The following is an 18552-nucleotide window of genomic DNA, read 5'->3' as shown; positions in this document are numbered from 1 at the left end:
TTTGTCAACATTTAGAAAATAACGCTAAAGTTTTGCGCAAATCTGCAATGGAAAGATGCTTGCATCAAGGCAACCATCAATATTCCTACTATGTCTACTTTTCCAAGCGACATAAAATTAATTTAATTTACACTGCACAAAAAAACAGACTTGTTAGTTCAACTTAAAAAAGTAAGTTACATGGTTGCTTAAATTTAGCATTGCTTTGGGATAGTCAGTGCGTAAGAATGTGTATATCAAATTCAACCAATGTTGGGGCGTGATGTGACCGACGGGGTGGGAGCCAGGATATATAAAAGGCGACCTGAAAAACGCCCTCGCTATATGAAATATACCCAAAGACGGTGTAACAGGTACACAGGAAGTATGGCAAGGGAGACGCAGCGTCTCGTTCCCTTCTCAGGGAACAAGAGTTACATACGTAACCCGAGACGTTAAATCAACTTAAACAATTTTTTGAGTTAACAAATATTTTTGTCTACAAATATTTTTAAGTTGAATTAAACTCACAATTTTAAAGCAACCAGGTAACTTACAGTACTTTTTTAAGTTTAACCAACTTTTTATTGGTTAAAGGACAAACCCAAATGAATAGAATAATATAATAAAGACTCTTGACCTAGCAACCTTCAAGCAACTATCCAGCAACACCCTAACAACCACCCACAACACTCACTAAGAAAAAGTACAATCCAATTCTGTACTATATGCGTGTGCTTGTCCTTGACAACGGGACTGTGTATGTGACCAAATTATTACCTTGTTTTTATTCGCCGTCCTCATTATTTTCCAAATGAGGACAAAGCATCTACTGTCACCATGTCTTTGATGCTGCACAAACAGACTGCACAATACACAGCAAACACAGCTGACAAGCCTTCATAACCTCAGGAACCAGCAACTACTCTGTCTTCATTTAGCTCTCCTTTGTGTTATACACAACAATGTCAATATTTGATATATAAGCAAACAGGGTGATTACAGTCTGCTATATATGTGCAATTCTTTTAATTGTACTATACAAAGGGGGACAATAAGCATTAAAACACTATGTGTAACAACCAACATTAATGAAAAGATATCAAAAGGTCTATTGGACACATTACCACTATGATTACCAACAGGGTATTCTTTACAATAATCATACAATACTACAAGGTATTGTGGTACTATAATTTGATAGCATCACTGCACCACGGTACCATCACAGTACTTTTAGTAAGGAAAATAAATATAAATCTGATTCTCCTGCAATGACACGGTTCACTTATCTGGAAACAGTTTCTCATAAAAACTGTTTTACTGACCCATGACTGTTCTCCTAACCATCCAACATCCTATGAATCAGCCATGACTCTTGGTCGGAATTGCATTGCGGTGAGTTACTTGCCAATCTGCTGATACAAACATCATACCTTAAATTTCCAAAGTTGCCCAAATATCCTCAAAATTTCTTACATTTTTTTCAGTGCACAGTGACTTTAAAGTTTAAATAGCCCTGATGGATGATATCTCTCTCTAAGCTGGAGGTTTTCTCATCGAGTGCTTGTTTCCATCATAGTGACTGTCGCTGAGAGCGAGTTAATGAACACACAGCCCTAGTGACCCTGAACTTCCTTCCTTTCTCAGGGTTTCCCCCCTAGAGCAAAACAAAGATACAGGCTTCCTGAAAAATACAAATAAAGACCCAGTCAGTCTCGTAGCGCTGTTTCCCTTTACCAGTCGAGAATTTAAAGCTTCAAAGACTGAAGTGCTTCATGTCAACAAACAAGACTTTATAGCATCACTTAAATCAAACTCTTTTAGTTTGTAAGCTACTGTACTTGGGTCATTAAATCGTACAGGCAACCGAAAGGCGATAAAGTTGTCCCTAATCCCTCTTTTACTGTACTCACTTCTCACCATGAGCTTATGTTCAAACACCTGATGCTTATAAAACTGCCCCCCATAGTGTGACCACCATCAGAAACTCCTAAACTAATAAAACACACAAACAGCACACATGTGCACCTAATCACCCGTGAGACTTTACAGCCGCTGCCGTACAGATCGATACAGATCGTGTGCTAAATGGAGAACAGACAGAGAGAGGTTGAAAGAGAATAAAAGAAGACAGAGAATCAAAGGCTTGTGGGAAAGGAAAATAAATAATGTTGGTGTTCAGGTTAATGGTAAGCTGGAAAAGCCTGCAAGCTTTTATTGTGTTTATTTGTGTGTGAGGAAATGAATTAGGAGCTTAATAAGATCAGTGTCATTTGCTTGCAAAGTGTTTTTTAACCAGGCCTATAAAATATGTGACGCTGTGTGTGAAATCCAGGTTAAAGTCTCATTCCCCCGGTTTCACAGACAATGCTTAAGGCTAGTCCTAGACTGTCTAAACTAAAAATAACTTGCATAAACAGATCTTAAAATATGCCACAGTCATTGGTTTGTCTTAAGATACACACCAGTAACATATTTTTCTAAGGCATGTTTATAAAAAGTGCTTAATTTAGCTAAGGTCTAGTCCTGGCTTTATCTAAGCCTGGTCTGTGATACCAGGCCATAATTTAATGATGAGATTAGGAGCATAAACGTTTGATTTCAATCTTTGATACAACCTAGTAAATATAAAGATTAAACAATTATTGGGTTTGGAAATCTGAAATCAGGAGATTAATATTCTTAAATCTTACAATTTCAACAAAAATATGCCAAAAAATAATCTATTTTATGTATTTTTTCATTCCAAAATGTGCGAAGCTTACCCAGCAAGCAATAGCTGTCATTTCACTGTCATTTTAACTTCTTCGAATCTGATTCAAGACCAAGACCACTGACTGGCCGTGTTTACATGCACAACATTTCGTCAATCCAATTGCAGGTTACGACAATAAACCTTACATGCATCCTAAACATTGCAATCTGATTAAAATGTTTGTTTACAGCCATATGGACATTCAAAACTAGCCCAAAAGCATCCCAATGACTATTCACAGCCCAAACAGCAATAACTAATGAACGAAATAATAAAAAAAAAACACGCGGAGACAGTGTAAACAGTAGCCCAAATCTGAACTCGAAATAAAGCAGAGGACTTGGCAACGCCACCCAGTGCACAGCATCTCTCTTCGAGTTCACGCTTTATCTCTGGATAAATGTACAAAGCTAAGTTGGAAAAAGATTTCAGATATAGACGGGTTCATTGGACGCACGTGCGCTGACGCGATACACGGCCTGATCCGAACTTTACTTCCGGTTTCGTTTTTTTAATGGTCTGACTAGTTGCTAAACTGATCTCTTGATCAAATGTCTCGTTGAAAATAACAAATGTTTTGGTTTCCAAGGTAATCTATGTGTTGTTTTTTGCTTGTTATATAAATAAACAACGTTTAAAGAACTTTGTTGTTATTTATTCTTCACGGAGTTTACCGGAAGTTACGTGCGGACCACAACAGCCGCTTGTTTATGTTGTTACTGCTGAAACCGTCTATAGTAAGAAGTCACGATGGGAACAACGCTATTTTATTGCTTTATGTAGCTTAATGTTATGAAAGTACACATGAATGCTGCAGAATGTACAGCGCGTGACCCCATTACCTTAACTCTTTCAACGCCATTGACGAGTTAACTCGCCAATTATGAGAAAACGCTTCCATGCCAATGACAGGTATTTCCGGCTTCCGCAATACCGCTATTATCCACCAAATGGCGGATAATCCACCTCTTCCGCAACTTATGCATCCCGGAAGTAACGCCTCAGGTGAAAGAGTAAGAACGCTGTGTATGTAATGAGGATTGCAAACCTGATCTCTATCAAAAGTCCTTAACAAAAATGCATTTATCTCAGCTTTTTGCTCAAAATTTTGTGTTTTTGAAGAAACCTACTTATATTTGAGAGGTGATTACAAGAGAACTGATGAAGGTAGGATGAAATGATCTTTAATTTCATATATTGTAAGTTTATATGTTTAAAGAAGAACATTTTCTGAAAGGCATTAAACTTTTGTAAAAATCATGAAAAATGCTGCCGCTGGCTGGCAACTTCTTTTAAAAACGCTGGTGGTGAAAGAGTTAATAACGAGTGTTGCCAATGCCTTGCTATTGCATGTTTTTTGTGACGAGAATTAAGTATAACGTAAATAACAGGTAAATATAAGATGTGAAGTTAAACACAAATGAATTTTTGCATCCAATTGAAAAAACACTACGATTCACGTGTTAACATGCACAATTTTCTTCCGCTGATCGGATCACAGATAAACTACACCACCCTTTACAATATGATCCAAATATGCATCCGATCGACCTCAATCGTATTGATTTTAGGTGTTTACATGAAGGCTTTTCAATCCGATTGACCCATCGATCTGATTACATTCGGATTATTTGGTTGCATGTAAACGTAGCTACTGTCGAGTCTAAATCAAGACTGAGTCCAGATACAGCTGGATGTGGACTCGGTCTTGACTTGGACTTGACACTCTCTGGTCTTGGTCTTGACTCAAATGAGTTGGACTCTACTACAACACTGCCTCCTAGGTTAATAACTATAGACAAGTATAGCCCAAAAATATAGTTTTTGCCCAAATAACTTGTGAGATGTGTGATATTCCAGTCAACACAGTGATTTACAAGGTGTTTGGTTTGATTTATTTCATTTATTATTGGGCTATGGTTAGATGTCTATTCAATTTTTACTGACAGCCTTGTTTTAGTTTAAACATCTTGGCTGTGTATGAACAGCTATTAGACATATTTTAAATGCAAAAATTGCTTGCTGATTTTGATTTCACGTCAACGTTAATACATTGTGGTTTTATGACTGTATAACCGAGTGTCTGACGTGTGTGCGTATGTCTTAACATATTCCTGTTCTGCAACAAACTCTTAACATAATCCTTATTTGCACTGCTGTTGCATGTTTTTACAAGACTCTTTTAAATCTCCCCATACTTGTCTGTGATGATTCATCTTGTCTTCTCTTCTTTGAGTGATTGGCTATTAATGGCCTTTTTGTACATTTAGTAAAGTATGAACGCTCTCACTCTGTCTGAGTGCATCATCATGCCAAGAATTCAAGCTACAACAACAGCGAATGGCACACATCCTGCCCTGGGGTTTCAGCCAATAAGACCGCAGAACAGACCTGTGAGCCCACCCATATTAGTGCACCCGAGCGAATCAGAGAGCTGGCACCGACAAACACAGCAGTTTGAAACACCCCATAAAATCCCTCTGAAAGAAATGACTGTAATGACCAGTTCTGACCGTTAATTTATACAATAATGCATTCACCCTCGCTTTTCATCACACAACTGGCATGTTAATAGACCACAGATCAACCATTGAGTCAATGGAGACAATCCAACCAACAAGTTATTCCTCATAAAAAAAAGAAACATTTATTAGCAACAGGGAAAAAAAAGAATGCAGCCAAAATAAAGGAATTAACGAAACACAATGCTTAAACTGTCACCGGAAAAAATCTAATGCTAAATTTATATGCCTCTCTTTCAGCCCTCGAGCTGACATTTACACAGAGAAAGTCAACAGATCAGGGCTCTCGGCTCCTAATGTTACACAGATAAAGCATTCACTACAATGATGCACTTCACACGAAACTACGGTGTCAACATTAACATTATCCCCCAAGCCAAATCAAGTCAAATGTAAACACATTTTGCTTTCAGAAACTAAGCTATGTGAAATTTTAGGGCATAAGATGCAAAGCAAAGACACAGTTGTTCCCAATATTACAAGCAACTTGATAAAAAGGAAGGTACAATTATGTCTCTAATGTCAAGTAAAAGCATACTTATACATGCAACAGTTCCCATTCAAAATGGCCCATATCTGTGGCCGCGCATTTAATCTAAGTGGCCATTTTAAATGGGTTTTGGCTATTCGTTATCACGACAATGCAGTTTTGGCGTCCTGTAAACACAAACTGGGTTTCGAAATGAGTTTTTGAAACAACGCAGGGTAAACGACAAAAACGCAAATCTGTGAAAACAATGATGTAATGCCCATGCGTATTACATGTAGGGCTGCAACTAACGATTATTTTCATAATCGATTAATCGGGCGATTATTTTACGATTAATCGACTAATCGGATAAAATATAAATATTTACTTAATTCGATGTTTTCACGTATTATAGCTAAATAAGGCACTAAATTAGGGTATTGACGTGTAAAAGTGTACTTTTAAAAGTACAACGCAGGGTAATTGACAAAAACGCAAATCTGTGAAAACAATGATCTAATGCCCATGCGTATTACATGTAGGGCTGCAACTAACGATTGTTTTAATCTTCGATTGATTGGGCGATTCTTTTTTCAATTAATCCGATAAAACATAAACATTTACTTAATTAGATGTTTTCACGTATTATAGCTAAATAAGGCACTAAATTTGGGTATTAACGTATAAAAGTGTACTTTTAAAAGTACAACGACAAAAACGCAAATCTGTGAAAAGGATGATGTAATGCCCATGCATATAACATGTAGGGCTGCAACTAACGATTATTTTCATAATCGATTAATCAGCCGACTATTTTTCGATTAATCGACTAATCAGACAAAATATAAATATTTACTTAATTAGATGTTTTCACGTATTATAGCTAAATAAGGCACTAAATAAGGGTTTTAACGTGTAAAAATTTACTTTTAAAAGTGCAAAAGCCGCACACTACTACAATCCTTAAATGTCAAAATACCAATTAACAAAATGAATAAAGTCTTTAGGGATGTGCTGAGAATTTTGCCACAGATTAATAAACTAATTTTAATCTTCAGAGAGAGACACATCACGTTTACACCTGGTATTTAAATCCGTCTCTTTCTGTGGGCGAGTCTCTCCGCTGTCATTTAAACGCGAGCGGGAGTAATGACGAGTTTATATGGATGCAAACTAATATTATTTCCGCTGAGTCCGCTGCTTGTGTTGTAAGTAAACATGTGCACTGTGTTTTGTACATGTATATGTAAGAGCTTTCTCTGATATTTCAGCGCAATTGATCAAATAAGTTCGCGCAACTTTCAAACGCTCGTAAAATTAAACTTTTAGGTTTCATTGTCCAGGGTAACTTGTAGTAATAAACAAAGCAACATCGCCAACTATTGGCCTGGCACACACAATACAGCTTTTACAGTTGTTTTCATAGATCCGTGTAAACGGGGGTCATTTTGAAACGTTGTGGTGTGTATGTCAAGTATTTTGTAACTTTATAAACTTTCCGTTTTTAATAAGTTTAGGTATATGCATTTAGCAGACACTTTTAACCAAAGCGACTTTTTCATGTACTTTTCTCAAGAAAATATAAAAATCTATAATTATTTATTCAACATTAGTGTCTTTTTTCATTAGTGTCTGTTATCTGCTTCTCATCAATCTTAACGGCACTCCTTACCCGCAGTAAAATCATTACCATTCACAGGCGCTTGTTGCGTATTGCTTCATTACCCACACATAAATTTTGACTTGAATTATATTTGGAAGAGCTCCACTGAGTATCTAATTATCACACACTCTTCTAAAATAATCTGTTGCCCTTACCTCTCTGGTCTTCTCCATCTCTGCCTGCAGGACCTGCTTGGCCACCTCCAGGTCCTGTAGTTTTACCCTCAGCTCCTCATTCTCCTGCTCCAGACGAGATCTCTTTTTCTCCACAGTGTCCAGCTCATTGTGCAGGCGGATGGACACGTCCTTTGCCACCTAAACCCATAATGACCAAAGGAGGAGTTCAGAGATGTATTCTCAAATATGATGAAATGAGGTGAATGTTTAAATTATGTATTTAATACAGCAGCTATGTCAGGGTGATGTATGGTTCATCAATTTATGATCCATTGCTCCTTAAGGATGGAGAGCTCATTAAAAGCTTTTACACTGTACAACTTTTAAGGAGGCCATTATCAGTGTTAAGCAAACAAAGGTACAAAGATACACAAACACAAACGCCTATACTTAACAAAGTGTAATGTAATGGTGCAAACAGGACCATTCTTGCAATATAATTATGTTTGAATGTTACTTCAGGAGATGCATATAAGATGGATAAAAGTTTGTGTGAAAGAATACATAAGAGTGAAAGGGTCTGTGTGAGGGGGTTGATGAAGGGAAACAGTCACCGTTTGTAAGATGTGCTATACGTGAGAGAGGGTTTTCCTCTTTCTCTGAGTTTGAACCAAAGCCAGAGTGCAGCTGGGTATCCACAATGCTTCTCTGTACCAACACCACGCTCTAATTCATATCAGAAGCTCTCATTCTTTCCCTCAGGCAGCCTCTCTGTCTTGTTTCATCACTCTTTCCTACCAATCGTCTGTTTGCAGGGAGCTGTAAACATCTCTGTTGTACATGAATTTCATCACAGTCTATACAATATACTGTCTGTTGCAGCTTTCTATTTAACTACCATTCTACAGTCTTTTAAATGAAGGTGCCAAAAAATGACATAGACAAACAATTTTTGGCTGTATGGTTTCATAAAGGACCCTGAAATGGGACACATTTTATGCAAAATCTACTTTTACAAGGTGTTTGGACATAAATGTGTGTTGGCAGTGTTTGAACACAAACACCATACAATAAAACAAATCCACCCTCTACTGCTTTTTTAATCCCTGTTAAACCAGAACAGTCTCATTAGACATGCCGTTTTGATTCACTTGTTAATGTGATGTAACACGAACAAAGCTACGCCCACAGACACTGAATGACTGGTTAATATTACCCAAAAGCTTTTCTAAATGTTTGTTATGTTTGGCTAAATATTATAGTCTCAGACTTCACAAGAAGTATTCACAAGAATCAGATCTATTTTTAACCAAAAGTGCTCATTGTCTGTTGTAAGGGAGAGAGGAGCTGTAGCTCATTTGCATTTAAAAGGTACAGACATAAAAACAGCACTTTTTGCTCCTGCCCAAATAGGGGCATTTTGGACTAGACAAACCTTTAGCAAAAATACCACAGTTTCACGATATTGCAAGTGCAACACTAAAATGTGTTATTTTCAAATGCCAGGTAAAAATAAAGCCTTTAAATTATAATTTGCTTTCAAAATATATAATATTTTTGTAATGCATATTAAACGTAAACATCAAATCAATCACATGACTTAATGAATTTTGGTTAAACACAGCTCATACCTTGGAGACGGTATCACAGAACATTTTAGTGGTTTTGAAACTGTTTAAAACCTCGGTATACCTTGAAACCGGTAACTGGCCCATGCCTATTTTGGACATGCTGTAACAAATGATCTGTAGTGTATTTTAAGCTAAAAATTCACAGATACATTCTATGCACACTATAAGGGGGCGTGTTCACCAACGTTTTTAAACGCAGGCGCCGACTATAGGAGCATGCCAGCTTATTACAGCTGAGCGCTTTGGTTGCTAAAATACTTCCGCTTTGTTTATCAGTTGTTTAACGTTGCACCGGTTCGTTGCTGTTATTTGTCCCGCCCCTCCTCCACTGTGACTGGACAGCCGAGGGAGAGATGACATTGACGAGCTGAGAGTTTCACCCAAAGTTGAAAATTTTTCAACTTTCGGCGCTCAAAAAAGCCCGGAAAAACCGCAGAGCGACGCCATTTTTGAAATGCACCGCGCTTCCATTGGAAACAACTGAAAAAATATGGTGCGTGCTTTGGTGTGCATGTTACCTAAAAAGGTAAAAAATTGTATGTGTTTTAAAGAACCTTTAAGAACTCAATGGTTCTACAAAAAAAAAATCTAGTATCTATATGCACAGTAACTTACTTTACAATTGGTTAAAAAAAATTATAAAAATACATTTATGATTACATATTTTTTAAAATTACCCAATTAAAGGTGGGGTCATGATCTCTGAAAGCATATGTTGATATTTATACAAAAAAGTGATACACACACCCCTACCCCAATAGAATCTGGACCTTCTTTTGATAGACCCGCCCCACACATATTTTACAGTTTTTTACAGTTAGTAGATACGCCCCTTACTGCTAATTGGCTACAAGTGTGTTTTGGTAGTCGGCCCGAATCCCTTTTCCAAAGTGTTTTCAAAAATCACGCACCTCACCTTTAATAAGTAAATAATGTTAATTATTATTATAGACAATAAAAAACAATAAAATTCCTTTCGTAGGAATTTTTGTGTTTATTGTTTCTTATAAATTTTCCAAAATTAGCTATTTCGTTTTCTTAATTGTTACATTATCACATACATGTTACTGATGTAATGACAGTAAGTATGGTTTAAAAGGGCAGAGCTAAAGAAAAGCAAACACAGATTTTTTGCTTAGTCGAGCTATAAGCTTTTACTGCATGCAAATGAACTTAACAAAATATACAGTTCCCAAAAGGCCATGAGTTTTGAAGTTTATAGTTTTGGCAACCATACACGATTCTTCATACACTACCTATCAATAGACAGCTTGTAAAAAATCAACGTCACCTTTCATAAATAAATGGCGAGCTTTTTATGGTAATTGTGCTTCTGTATTGTTATGCAAAAAACTTTAATTATCAGAGCATCGAAAGTGTCTGCTGGTCCCAGATCATTTGCATTTGTAGCCTGTAGTCATTTTAACCTGCAAAACGTTACAAATTAGTGCTATGGTGGTTAAAGCACAGCAGAGTCGTGTGTTTGGGAGTATATCTGTTTACAGTCAAATCCCTTGTTTACCCACACACTCCCTAAAGTCTGATGTAGATCAAGTTGCCATATTGGCACCATCTGACCAAACCCTAAAATCAAGGGAGTGTAACCATCAAAGACTATTTACATGTGGCCATGAGTGATAGTCAGCAGTACTTGGTCAAATATGTAAATGGCTCTGTGAAGTGTTTTTGCTGTTGACTATGATTGTGTATAGGGGGCAGGCGGCTTCTCTTTGATCCTGCTTTTCAGGATTGCTCCGCCTCCCTGCTGGGTAAACGGTCATTTCAAACGGCTTCCCAAAAGATTGTATCTGGTTGCATCTGTAGTAAGCTGCCTAGGCGCAATTGCTCTACGAACTTGACTGTACACTGTCTCCAAACAAAAAAACAAGCTGCCCTTCGGTTAACCTCCACACACATACACGTAGCACAGATCATATGAAGACAGTTCAAGGGCACCAACTACTTTAGTGTTGAAAGAAAGCCATTAACACAATTTTTCTACATCTATAAACAGCCTGACACTTTAATTTGTCTGTTAATGCCTGCTTCCGCCAAATGTCACTTGTGTATTTTAACTGCTTTAAATAAAGAAAAAGCTTTTGTAATACTGATATCTATAATGTAATGTATTTCAGAGCAAAACCAGATAGGGCTGCTCAAATTTTCAAATATATCGGTCCAGCAGCACGCACTTTATATTTTAATCGTGCAGTAATTTTTTTTATTTAGCAAAGACTGTAATCCAAAGCAACTTACACAGCATTCAAGCTACATATTTTATCAGAATATGTATTCACTGGGAATCGAACCGACAACATTTTGCGCCGCTTAAACCCAGAGTATAGTTTTTTCTTTACGTGTACACAAACGTATGCGATCAAATGCACACCCTTGCGAATCATAGTTTATTTGACTCGTACATGTACACAGATGTTTGATGCATGCACACTGCAATAAAATGCAATGCATCTCCTGGGCTACTACTTACTACATTCTCCTGTACCTGCATATGTGACGTACGTGTACAAAGCACGCATGGATACAAAAATATGTCGGTGCGCATACTATTCTGATGATGAAATTTGTGTCACGTGCACTGTACATGGACCCCACGTAAGCATAGAAATGGGACTATACTTCTATCTCAAAGGTGGTGTGTGTACATTTTTGCGGCATCTAGTGTCAAGATTGCAAATTGCAAACAACATCTCATCCCTTAATTTCAAAACGCATAAGGTAGCTGCCACAGTACAAACATGTCGTCGTCTAAGACCATAGATATGTACACTAGATGTCGCCTTGGCTACGGCGGTCCATTGGACCGAATGCGTCAACTAGAGCCGCCATCTTGAAACAGGGGAATCCCGCATCAGCGTCATTGTAGGCAATGGTGTAACGGAAATAAAATCACCATAAATCGTCATGAATGCGATTTTCTTCGTTTTCTTTTGGTTCGTTTCAACAGTTCGTTTCAAATTTTTCTAACTGTAATGCATAGTGCTAGTAGCCCTAACATCCATTACGCAGCACAAAAGTCCGGCATCGTCCATGAATTCGAAGTACAGGCGGAGATAGCAGCTTTACCCAGATACTTCCTATGACAAGACCCCTGTCCTAAGATGGCAGCGGTTTTGACGCATGCTAAGAACCCCAAGGCGACATCTAGTGTATATATCTATGGTCTAAGACAACGTAGGGAAAAAACGCGCTCTGTAGAACAGTTTGTCCGTTTAGGGCTACTGTAGAAACATGACGGCAACCTCCATGTAAGGAAACTTGCGGTGAATATAGAAAAAAAAACGGCTTTGTCTAAGGTAATACAAACAATACAGTTCATTATGTAAGGTCTTTATGCACCACTAATAATATAGTTATGTATATTATATTGCATTTCTGTCAAGAGAGCCTTATAAAAGTTACACAATGCACTTTTAACACAAGGTTCTACCAAAAAAAAAACTATTAACATCGACTTTATTTACTTTACATACTGGTGCAATAGCAGACAAGTTCTGCGCTTTCCATGGCCACGCATTGCCTTCCCTTTCAGAATACAAGAGACTGGGTTGTGCTTTAAAAATGGGGCTTTGTTCTAATCTTTGAGTTGACTTTGACGTGTGAATGTGTCACATTAGTGATTATGCATGTGCGCTCCTCGCCCAAATAATAATGAAGGGAGAGGGTGAGAAGAGAGATCTAGGTGTAAGTTTACTGGATTCCCCAGAGTGGTTCGACAGAGATGGAACGGAGCCAGCGGCTAAAGGAGGAAATGTTTATTAATGTCTTTTCTATCTTTCTTTCTCGTTTTATCTCCAGCATGCTGCTGCTGCTTAGCTGATATCTGAACAGGCGAAGGCCAGACTGACCAAACCGTTTTCTCCCTCCCTTATCAACATCTGTCAACCTCACTTCCTCTTTATTTACTCTCGTTGTGTCCAGATGACAATTTTATTGCTTTTTCATAGTTCAGGAGACTTAATAGAGGCTTCATTCAGTCTTTGATGTTTCTCCTCAAATTCCTCTCCACATTAACATTTATGAATTGGGCTTTCAAGATATACATTTTATCTGTATGTGTGATCCCTGGGATTGAACCCATGAAGCTTTTGAGCTGCTAATGCAATGCTAAAAACAATGCTATAAAAAATTTATTGCAAATATATAATAAATACACATCTGAGCTATGATGACCCCCATTTTCTAGTTGTCTAGGCAAAACAATCTAGCACCATACCTAGTGAAGTGTTTTTCCTACAGCTGTATTTAATCTCTGTATCTCAGCTGTTGCTTTAAATGAGCACATGGCTGTTCAGAGGGGAGGAAACAGAGCCAATCTGAACCAAATTCACGAAGCCCCAGCAGCTGAGGAGAAGGTGTGGATCTTTTTCCCATCCTTCCCCTGACAAATCTGGTAGGCGTTGCTCTAACTAGTTGAGAAATGAGGCCAGTGCTTCAGAGAGCAGGATATGGTGCAGGGATCTCACAAACATTCAGATGTTTCAACCCTTTAATCCCCCCCAAACACTCCCTTGTGACCATGACATCATCCCATTCCCCTTGATCCCGAGAGATTCGAGGAAAATGAGAAGACGAACATGGGAAGCTGCTGTATGAGAATTTGAGTCAAAGGGGGAAAATATTCATCTTGTAGCCTGCTATTAGTGACCTCTGGATTTTGTTTATTCATTTAAAGTGATATTACGCACTGACCGAAAATAGTCCCCTTGGTTATTTTCAATAGCAGGGGACTATTTTCAAGCAGTGCGTAATATCACTACGCCTGCTGCAGCCATGTTACGGCAGCAAAGTCCTTCATTATTACGCCAGTTTGAGAGTATAGACGGTTTCAGCAGTAACAACATAAACAAGCGGCTGTCGCGGTCCGCACGTAACTTCCAGTTAACTCTGCTAATAATAAATAACCACAAAGTACTTTAAACGTAGTTTATTTATATTACAAACAAAAAAAACCACATAGATTACATAGGAAACCAAAACATTTGTTATTGAGGCATTTGTTCAAGAGATCAGTTTAGCAACTAGTCAGACCATTAAAAAAACGAAACCGGAAGTAAAGTTCGGATCCAGACGTGTATCCGATAAAACCGTCTATAGTTCTAACCATATCTGCCTCGAAAATTACAACTTTTAATTAACTACAGTTACGATGTAACTACAGAAGAGTCAAGTTTTAAATAGGAAAATATCGAAACTCTTTGGTTGTTTTTTGGCGCGATGCTGGTGGTCTGGTCGGATTCAATGGATTATGCTAAGCTATGCTAAAAGTGCTAGCGCCAGACCCGGAGATCAGCTGAATGGATTCCAAAAACGGTAATAATCAAATGTTTGGGGAGGTGGAAAATTAGCATATTTTCAAAAAAAAGTGGAATGTCCCTTTAAATAATACAACACAAGAAGTTATATGTTCTTGTAGCGCAATTGGTAAAGCATTGTGTTAGCAGCCCATAAGGTTCGATGTTGGGAGCACACATACTGATAAAATGTATACCTCTGGATAAAATGCATACGCCAACATCTGGGCTCTGTTTCGGCATGTGTTACACCATTCAAGTGGTTCAAATTACATTTATCTCCGTAACATTGTAAGAGGGCTATACACACGGGACATATAGTGTTCAACTGTGCTATATTTCATTGTTGGTCTATGTAAACAAGTGCTAGATGGACACCTTAGACAACTGCGACATTTTAGCTTTTGCAAGAACGTTAATAGACACGCCTGAGCTAGCGCTTTTTGCTTTACGTTTTGTTGTTATGTTAAGCTGCTGAAGGTAAAGAAATAATGCCCTTCCTCCTTAAGGCATCGCCCGCCTGTCACCACAGCAATGGAGTATTTAAACCAACTGAACGAAGTAGGACCGGAGTAATTTGACCTTGCTACGCCGGTAGTGCAGGGAGACAATCGACCCAGTGTTAGGAGATTCCTGTTAACACTTAAAGAATTCAGCCGAGGCTGAGATGTCTTCTTGCGTAAACCATCCCCCTACTGTGTTTCTCGCCTTGTTGATCGTCCACAGCCTCTGATCCTAACCAGCTGTGTCGTGAAATTTAAGTATGTGACAGACGGATAGAGTCACAGTGCCAATAAGAGTCACAATTTTGCGTTGGCAGGGGAAAGTGTTCTCTATCTGCTACTGTATACAAATCAGCCTTGTAAGAGAGGAACATAGACAGCATGGCATTGCCTAAGGGAATGACATCATGGTTATTTCTCTTCTCCCTGACAGACCCAAGAAAAGAGGTATTGTGTCTTTAGCCATGTGAGACAGTTGTCTGCTTGTCACCACTTAAAGACCATGACAAGCAGACCGGGGAATTATATGACCAAAACGCGCAATTCCCCTTTTGAGTCTTAAAATAATTTGTTTATGAAAATTCCATTCTGCCATTCATATTGCAATGCTTCCTTATAAGATGCTTTAATTGTGAGACAACAGAAAGTTTGCATGAATTACTGATTCATGAATTACTCTCTCTCACCTTGACGTCTTGCTCCAACGTGCGAATGAGCTCCCCGTCCACTTGTCCGGTCTGAGCCACACGGATGCTCCGTCTCTCTGCCTTTTTGAGACGGTACTGCAGGATTCGACAGTTCTTGTTTGCTTGATCCAGCTGTTGTCTGAGGTCCTGAAGTTGATAAACATCTTCCTCCATATACATATCCCTCATCTCCAGCATCTCGGAGCGGAGCTCCTCCATTTCATCCTGGCGTACACACAAATAATATTTAATATACATAATATAGCACTTGACAATGTTACACAAAATTATTTAACATAATTCCAGGTCATGTTGTTCCACATTTCACAAGTTTATACTTCACCATGGGTTACCCTGCTGAAAAAAACATCATGTACCAGCATGGGAATTATGCTGGTCTATGCTGGTTTAGCTGGTGGTCACCAGCATTCCAGCACCAAAACACAACATAATGCTGGTCTTGCTGGTATGACCAGCATGGGATGCTGGTGCTAATGCTGGTTTAGCTGGTGCTAATGCTGGTTTGGTGCTGGTTTAGCTGGTGCTAATGCTGGTGCTAATGCTGGTTTAGCTGGAGTTTACTAGCACACCAGCACCAAAACACAACATATACTGGTCTTGCTGATATGCTGTTTTTTTTCAGCAGGGTACTATTCGACAATGCACTTCAATTTAAAAATGGCACCATTTTGGGGCAAAGCTTCGTAACCCGGGGTTAAAGCAGTGGTGACCTTTTTTAACATGTGTGTAAGTGTGAAATTGACCTGGGGTTAAATAAGAGATTAACCCAAGGTTAAGCACACAGTACACGCAATATGCCTGTAATATGGCATCAATATGTGTCATTATGATTTTGGTTGGGACCTCGTGGTTCAGATAATAACACAATGTTTACAGAGCTATTTTACTCTGAACCCTGCATATTTCGCCGCAGCCACGCCTACAATCCAAATAAACTATTTATTATTCAAATGGGTAAAAATTAACCATGCTTTTAAGTTGGGATGACCGCGTGCTGTCACACATTTCTGGTGAATATAGGTCAACTACTGCAGCGCGCGCATCACGTGCACACCGAGCAGATAAACAATGGAGTGAAAAGTGGGCGCGGGCTCGCGCACTACCGCAGCGCATCTGTACAAACAGCTGCATATTAGGCAAAAAATCACTATAAGCATGCCTGGTTTTATATTTTTTATATTTAGGGAGGAAATGAGATATCCAATTACTCATGGCCATAGTCTGTGAAACCAAAGATTATAAAATGATCCGTTTTATCTAACACATTATTGAATAAATCATTTAAATGATCATGCAATCATAAAAATCATGCTTGAATCCAGTGAACTACAAATTTAAAAGAAGAATAAAAGAAAAGGCAAAACAACACAGTGACATGTCTTGAAATCATCTGACATTGTGCTTCACTACATCAGTGTACTAATGCAACTGAATGCAAACAGTGCTTATTGACAGGGGGGGGGGTTATAATATGATGACTATTGCAAGCTGACAAGCTTTTTAAGTAAGCTAAAGTTCATAATCAGCCCAAATAAAGTGTTCTATGATCAGTTTAGAGATAAATAAATAATAGCTATCTGAATATATACAGTGATGATCCTACCTTTAAATAATCATTCTCCGATCTTAGTTCTTCAATTTCCCTGACTAGTTCCTCTTGCACCCCATCCATCATCTCTTCAGTCAGGTCTGAAAACGCTAAAGATGTGCTGGCAAGCATCCTGCTGTCCAACGAGGTGAGAGAGCGCTCGTCGCCGGGAGAGATGCTCCCTTCTCCGGTTTCGACTCCAAGGGAGAGCCGGTCCTTATCCACGCCGGTCTTGGCTTGGCCACTCTTATCCGACAGTCCATGTTCAGCTCCGGCTTTGTCTCCATCTATCCCGCCACGGCTGCTGGTCTCGGTGTCACTGCTGAGCGCGTCCGTGGATACTTTATTGTCCTCCGAGGCACAGTCGGAAAGCTCCGAGCTGCTGTCGGTGGGTGAGAGTTTTCCCGGAGCACAGCCGGAGTCTTTGCTCAGATCGTCCGATCCGATACTGGCGTCTGAGACTTTCCTCCGACCGCTTTTATTAGACTTCATGCTGCTTTTCTGTGCACCGGTCAGGGTTAGCGCGGGTTTGCTCTTCTCCCCTTTCGTTTCTTTCCCGGTTATCGGGCTGCGCCTGGACACGCGGCCGCCTAAATATATCGCGCCCGGTTTGACGCTCAGCGTCGGTGTGCCGATACCTCCGCGGATTTTAGTGAGGGACCATCCCGGCACATCTTTAGGTCTTGCGGGTGAAGGTGCCCGGTGTATTTTCTTTATCTCGTGCGTTTGCACCGGCTGCCCGGGCGGCTGCTGCTCGGTGGGGGTTGAAGACGCTTGCGCGCCCGTGCTGCTTTCCATTTTCTGCTTTTGCCTCTTTTCCTTCGACACAAAATGCGTCGGGGAACCGGTGTCAACCTTTGTCTTGGTCATTCATTCCGTTTAAAAGCCACGAATGAAGTAGAAATGTATCTCCTCTTCTCAAATACAGAAGTTACCAGAGCTTCAACCTACAATAAAACCATTTAAGTCAGTTAAATCCCAGAGGAAAAATAGAATTGCAATAGTTGTATCTTGTCATTACTGCGATATTCCCACGTATGCGTGCTCAGTTTTGCATTGCAGCTGCTCTCTCTCTCTCTCTCTCTCTCTCTCTCTCTCTCTCTCTCTCTCTGAGTGAGTTGGTTTCTTTCTCCGCCCAGATAGCGGCTGGACCGTGACGAGCGATCACTAGAAAGAGATGCGGAGCACTACTGCCACCAACATACAGTACAGTACATCTAGTTCCATTATGTACATTAATGTACATCTTAATTTGGTGCAAATACCCATTTTTGAAGGGGTACTGCCACAGGGCTTTTGTACCT

General features: G+C 39.2%; 1 protein-coding gene across 2 annotated transcripts in view; it reads right to left on the bottom strand.

Annotated features, from left to right (window-relative positions):
* Nucleotides 1–18342, bottom strand: part of mtcl2 (microtubule crosslinking factor 2) — a 59590-nt gene extending 41248 nt beyond the window's left edge. For both annotated transcript variants that reach the window (XM_055188084.2, XM_055188085.2), the window contains exons 1-3: nt 17264–18342; nt 15640–15864; nt 7547–7705 (exon numbers count right to left, since the gene is read on the bottom strand). In XM_055188084.2, the coding sequence (XP_055044059.2) occupies nt 7547–7705; nt 15640–15864; nt 17264–18118 (1239 nt within the window). In that variant the 5' untranslated portion in view covers nt 18119–18342. The remainder of the gene's footprint in view (nt 1–7546; nt 7706–15639; nt 15865–17263) is intronic.
* Between the last annotated feature and the right edge of the window lie 210 nt (nt 18343–18552).

The sequence above is a fragment of the Misgurnus anguillicaudatus genome, chromosome 13 (genome assembly GCF_027580225.2).
Source record: "Misgurnus anguillicaudatus chromosome 13, ASM2758022v2, whole genome shotgun sequence".
NCBI lineage: Eukaryota > Metazoa > Chordata > Actinopteri > Cypriniformes > Cobitidae > Misgurnus > Misgurnus anguillicaudatus.
The sequence above is the reverse complement of the archived record's forward strand: the minus strand, read 5'-3'. Positions and strand labels throughout refer to the sequence as shown.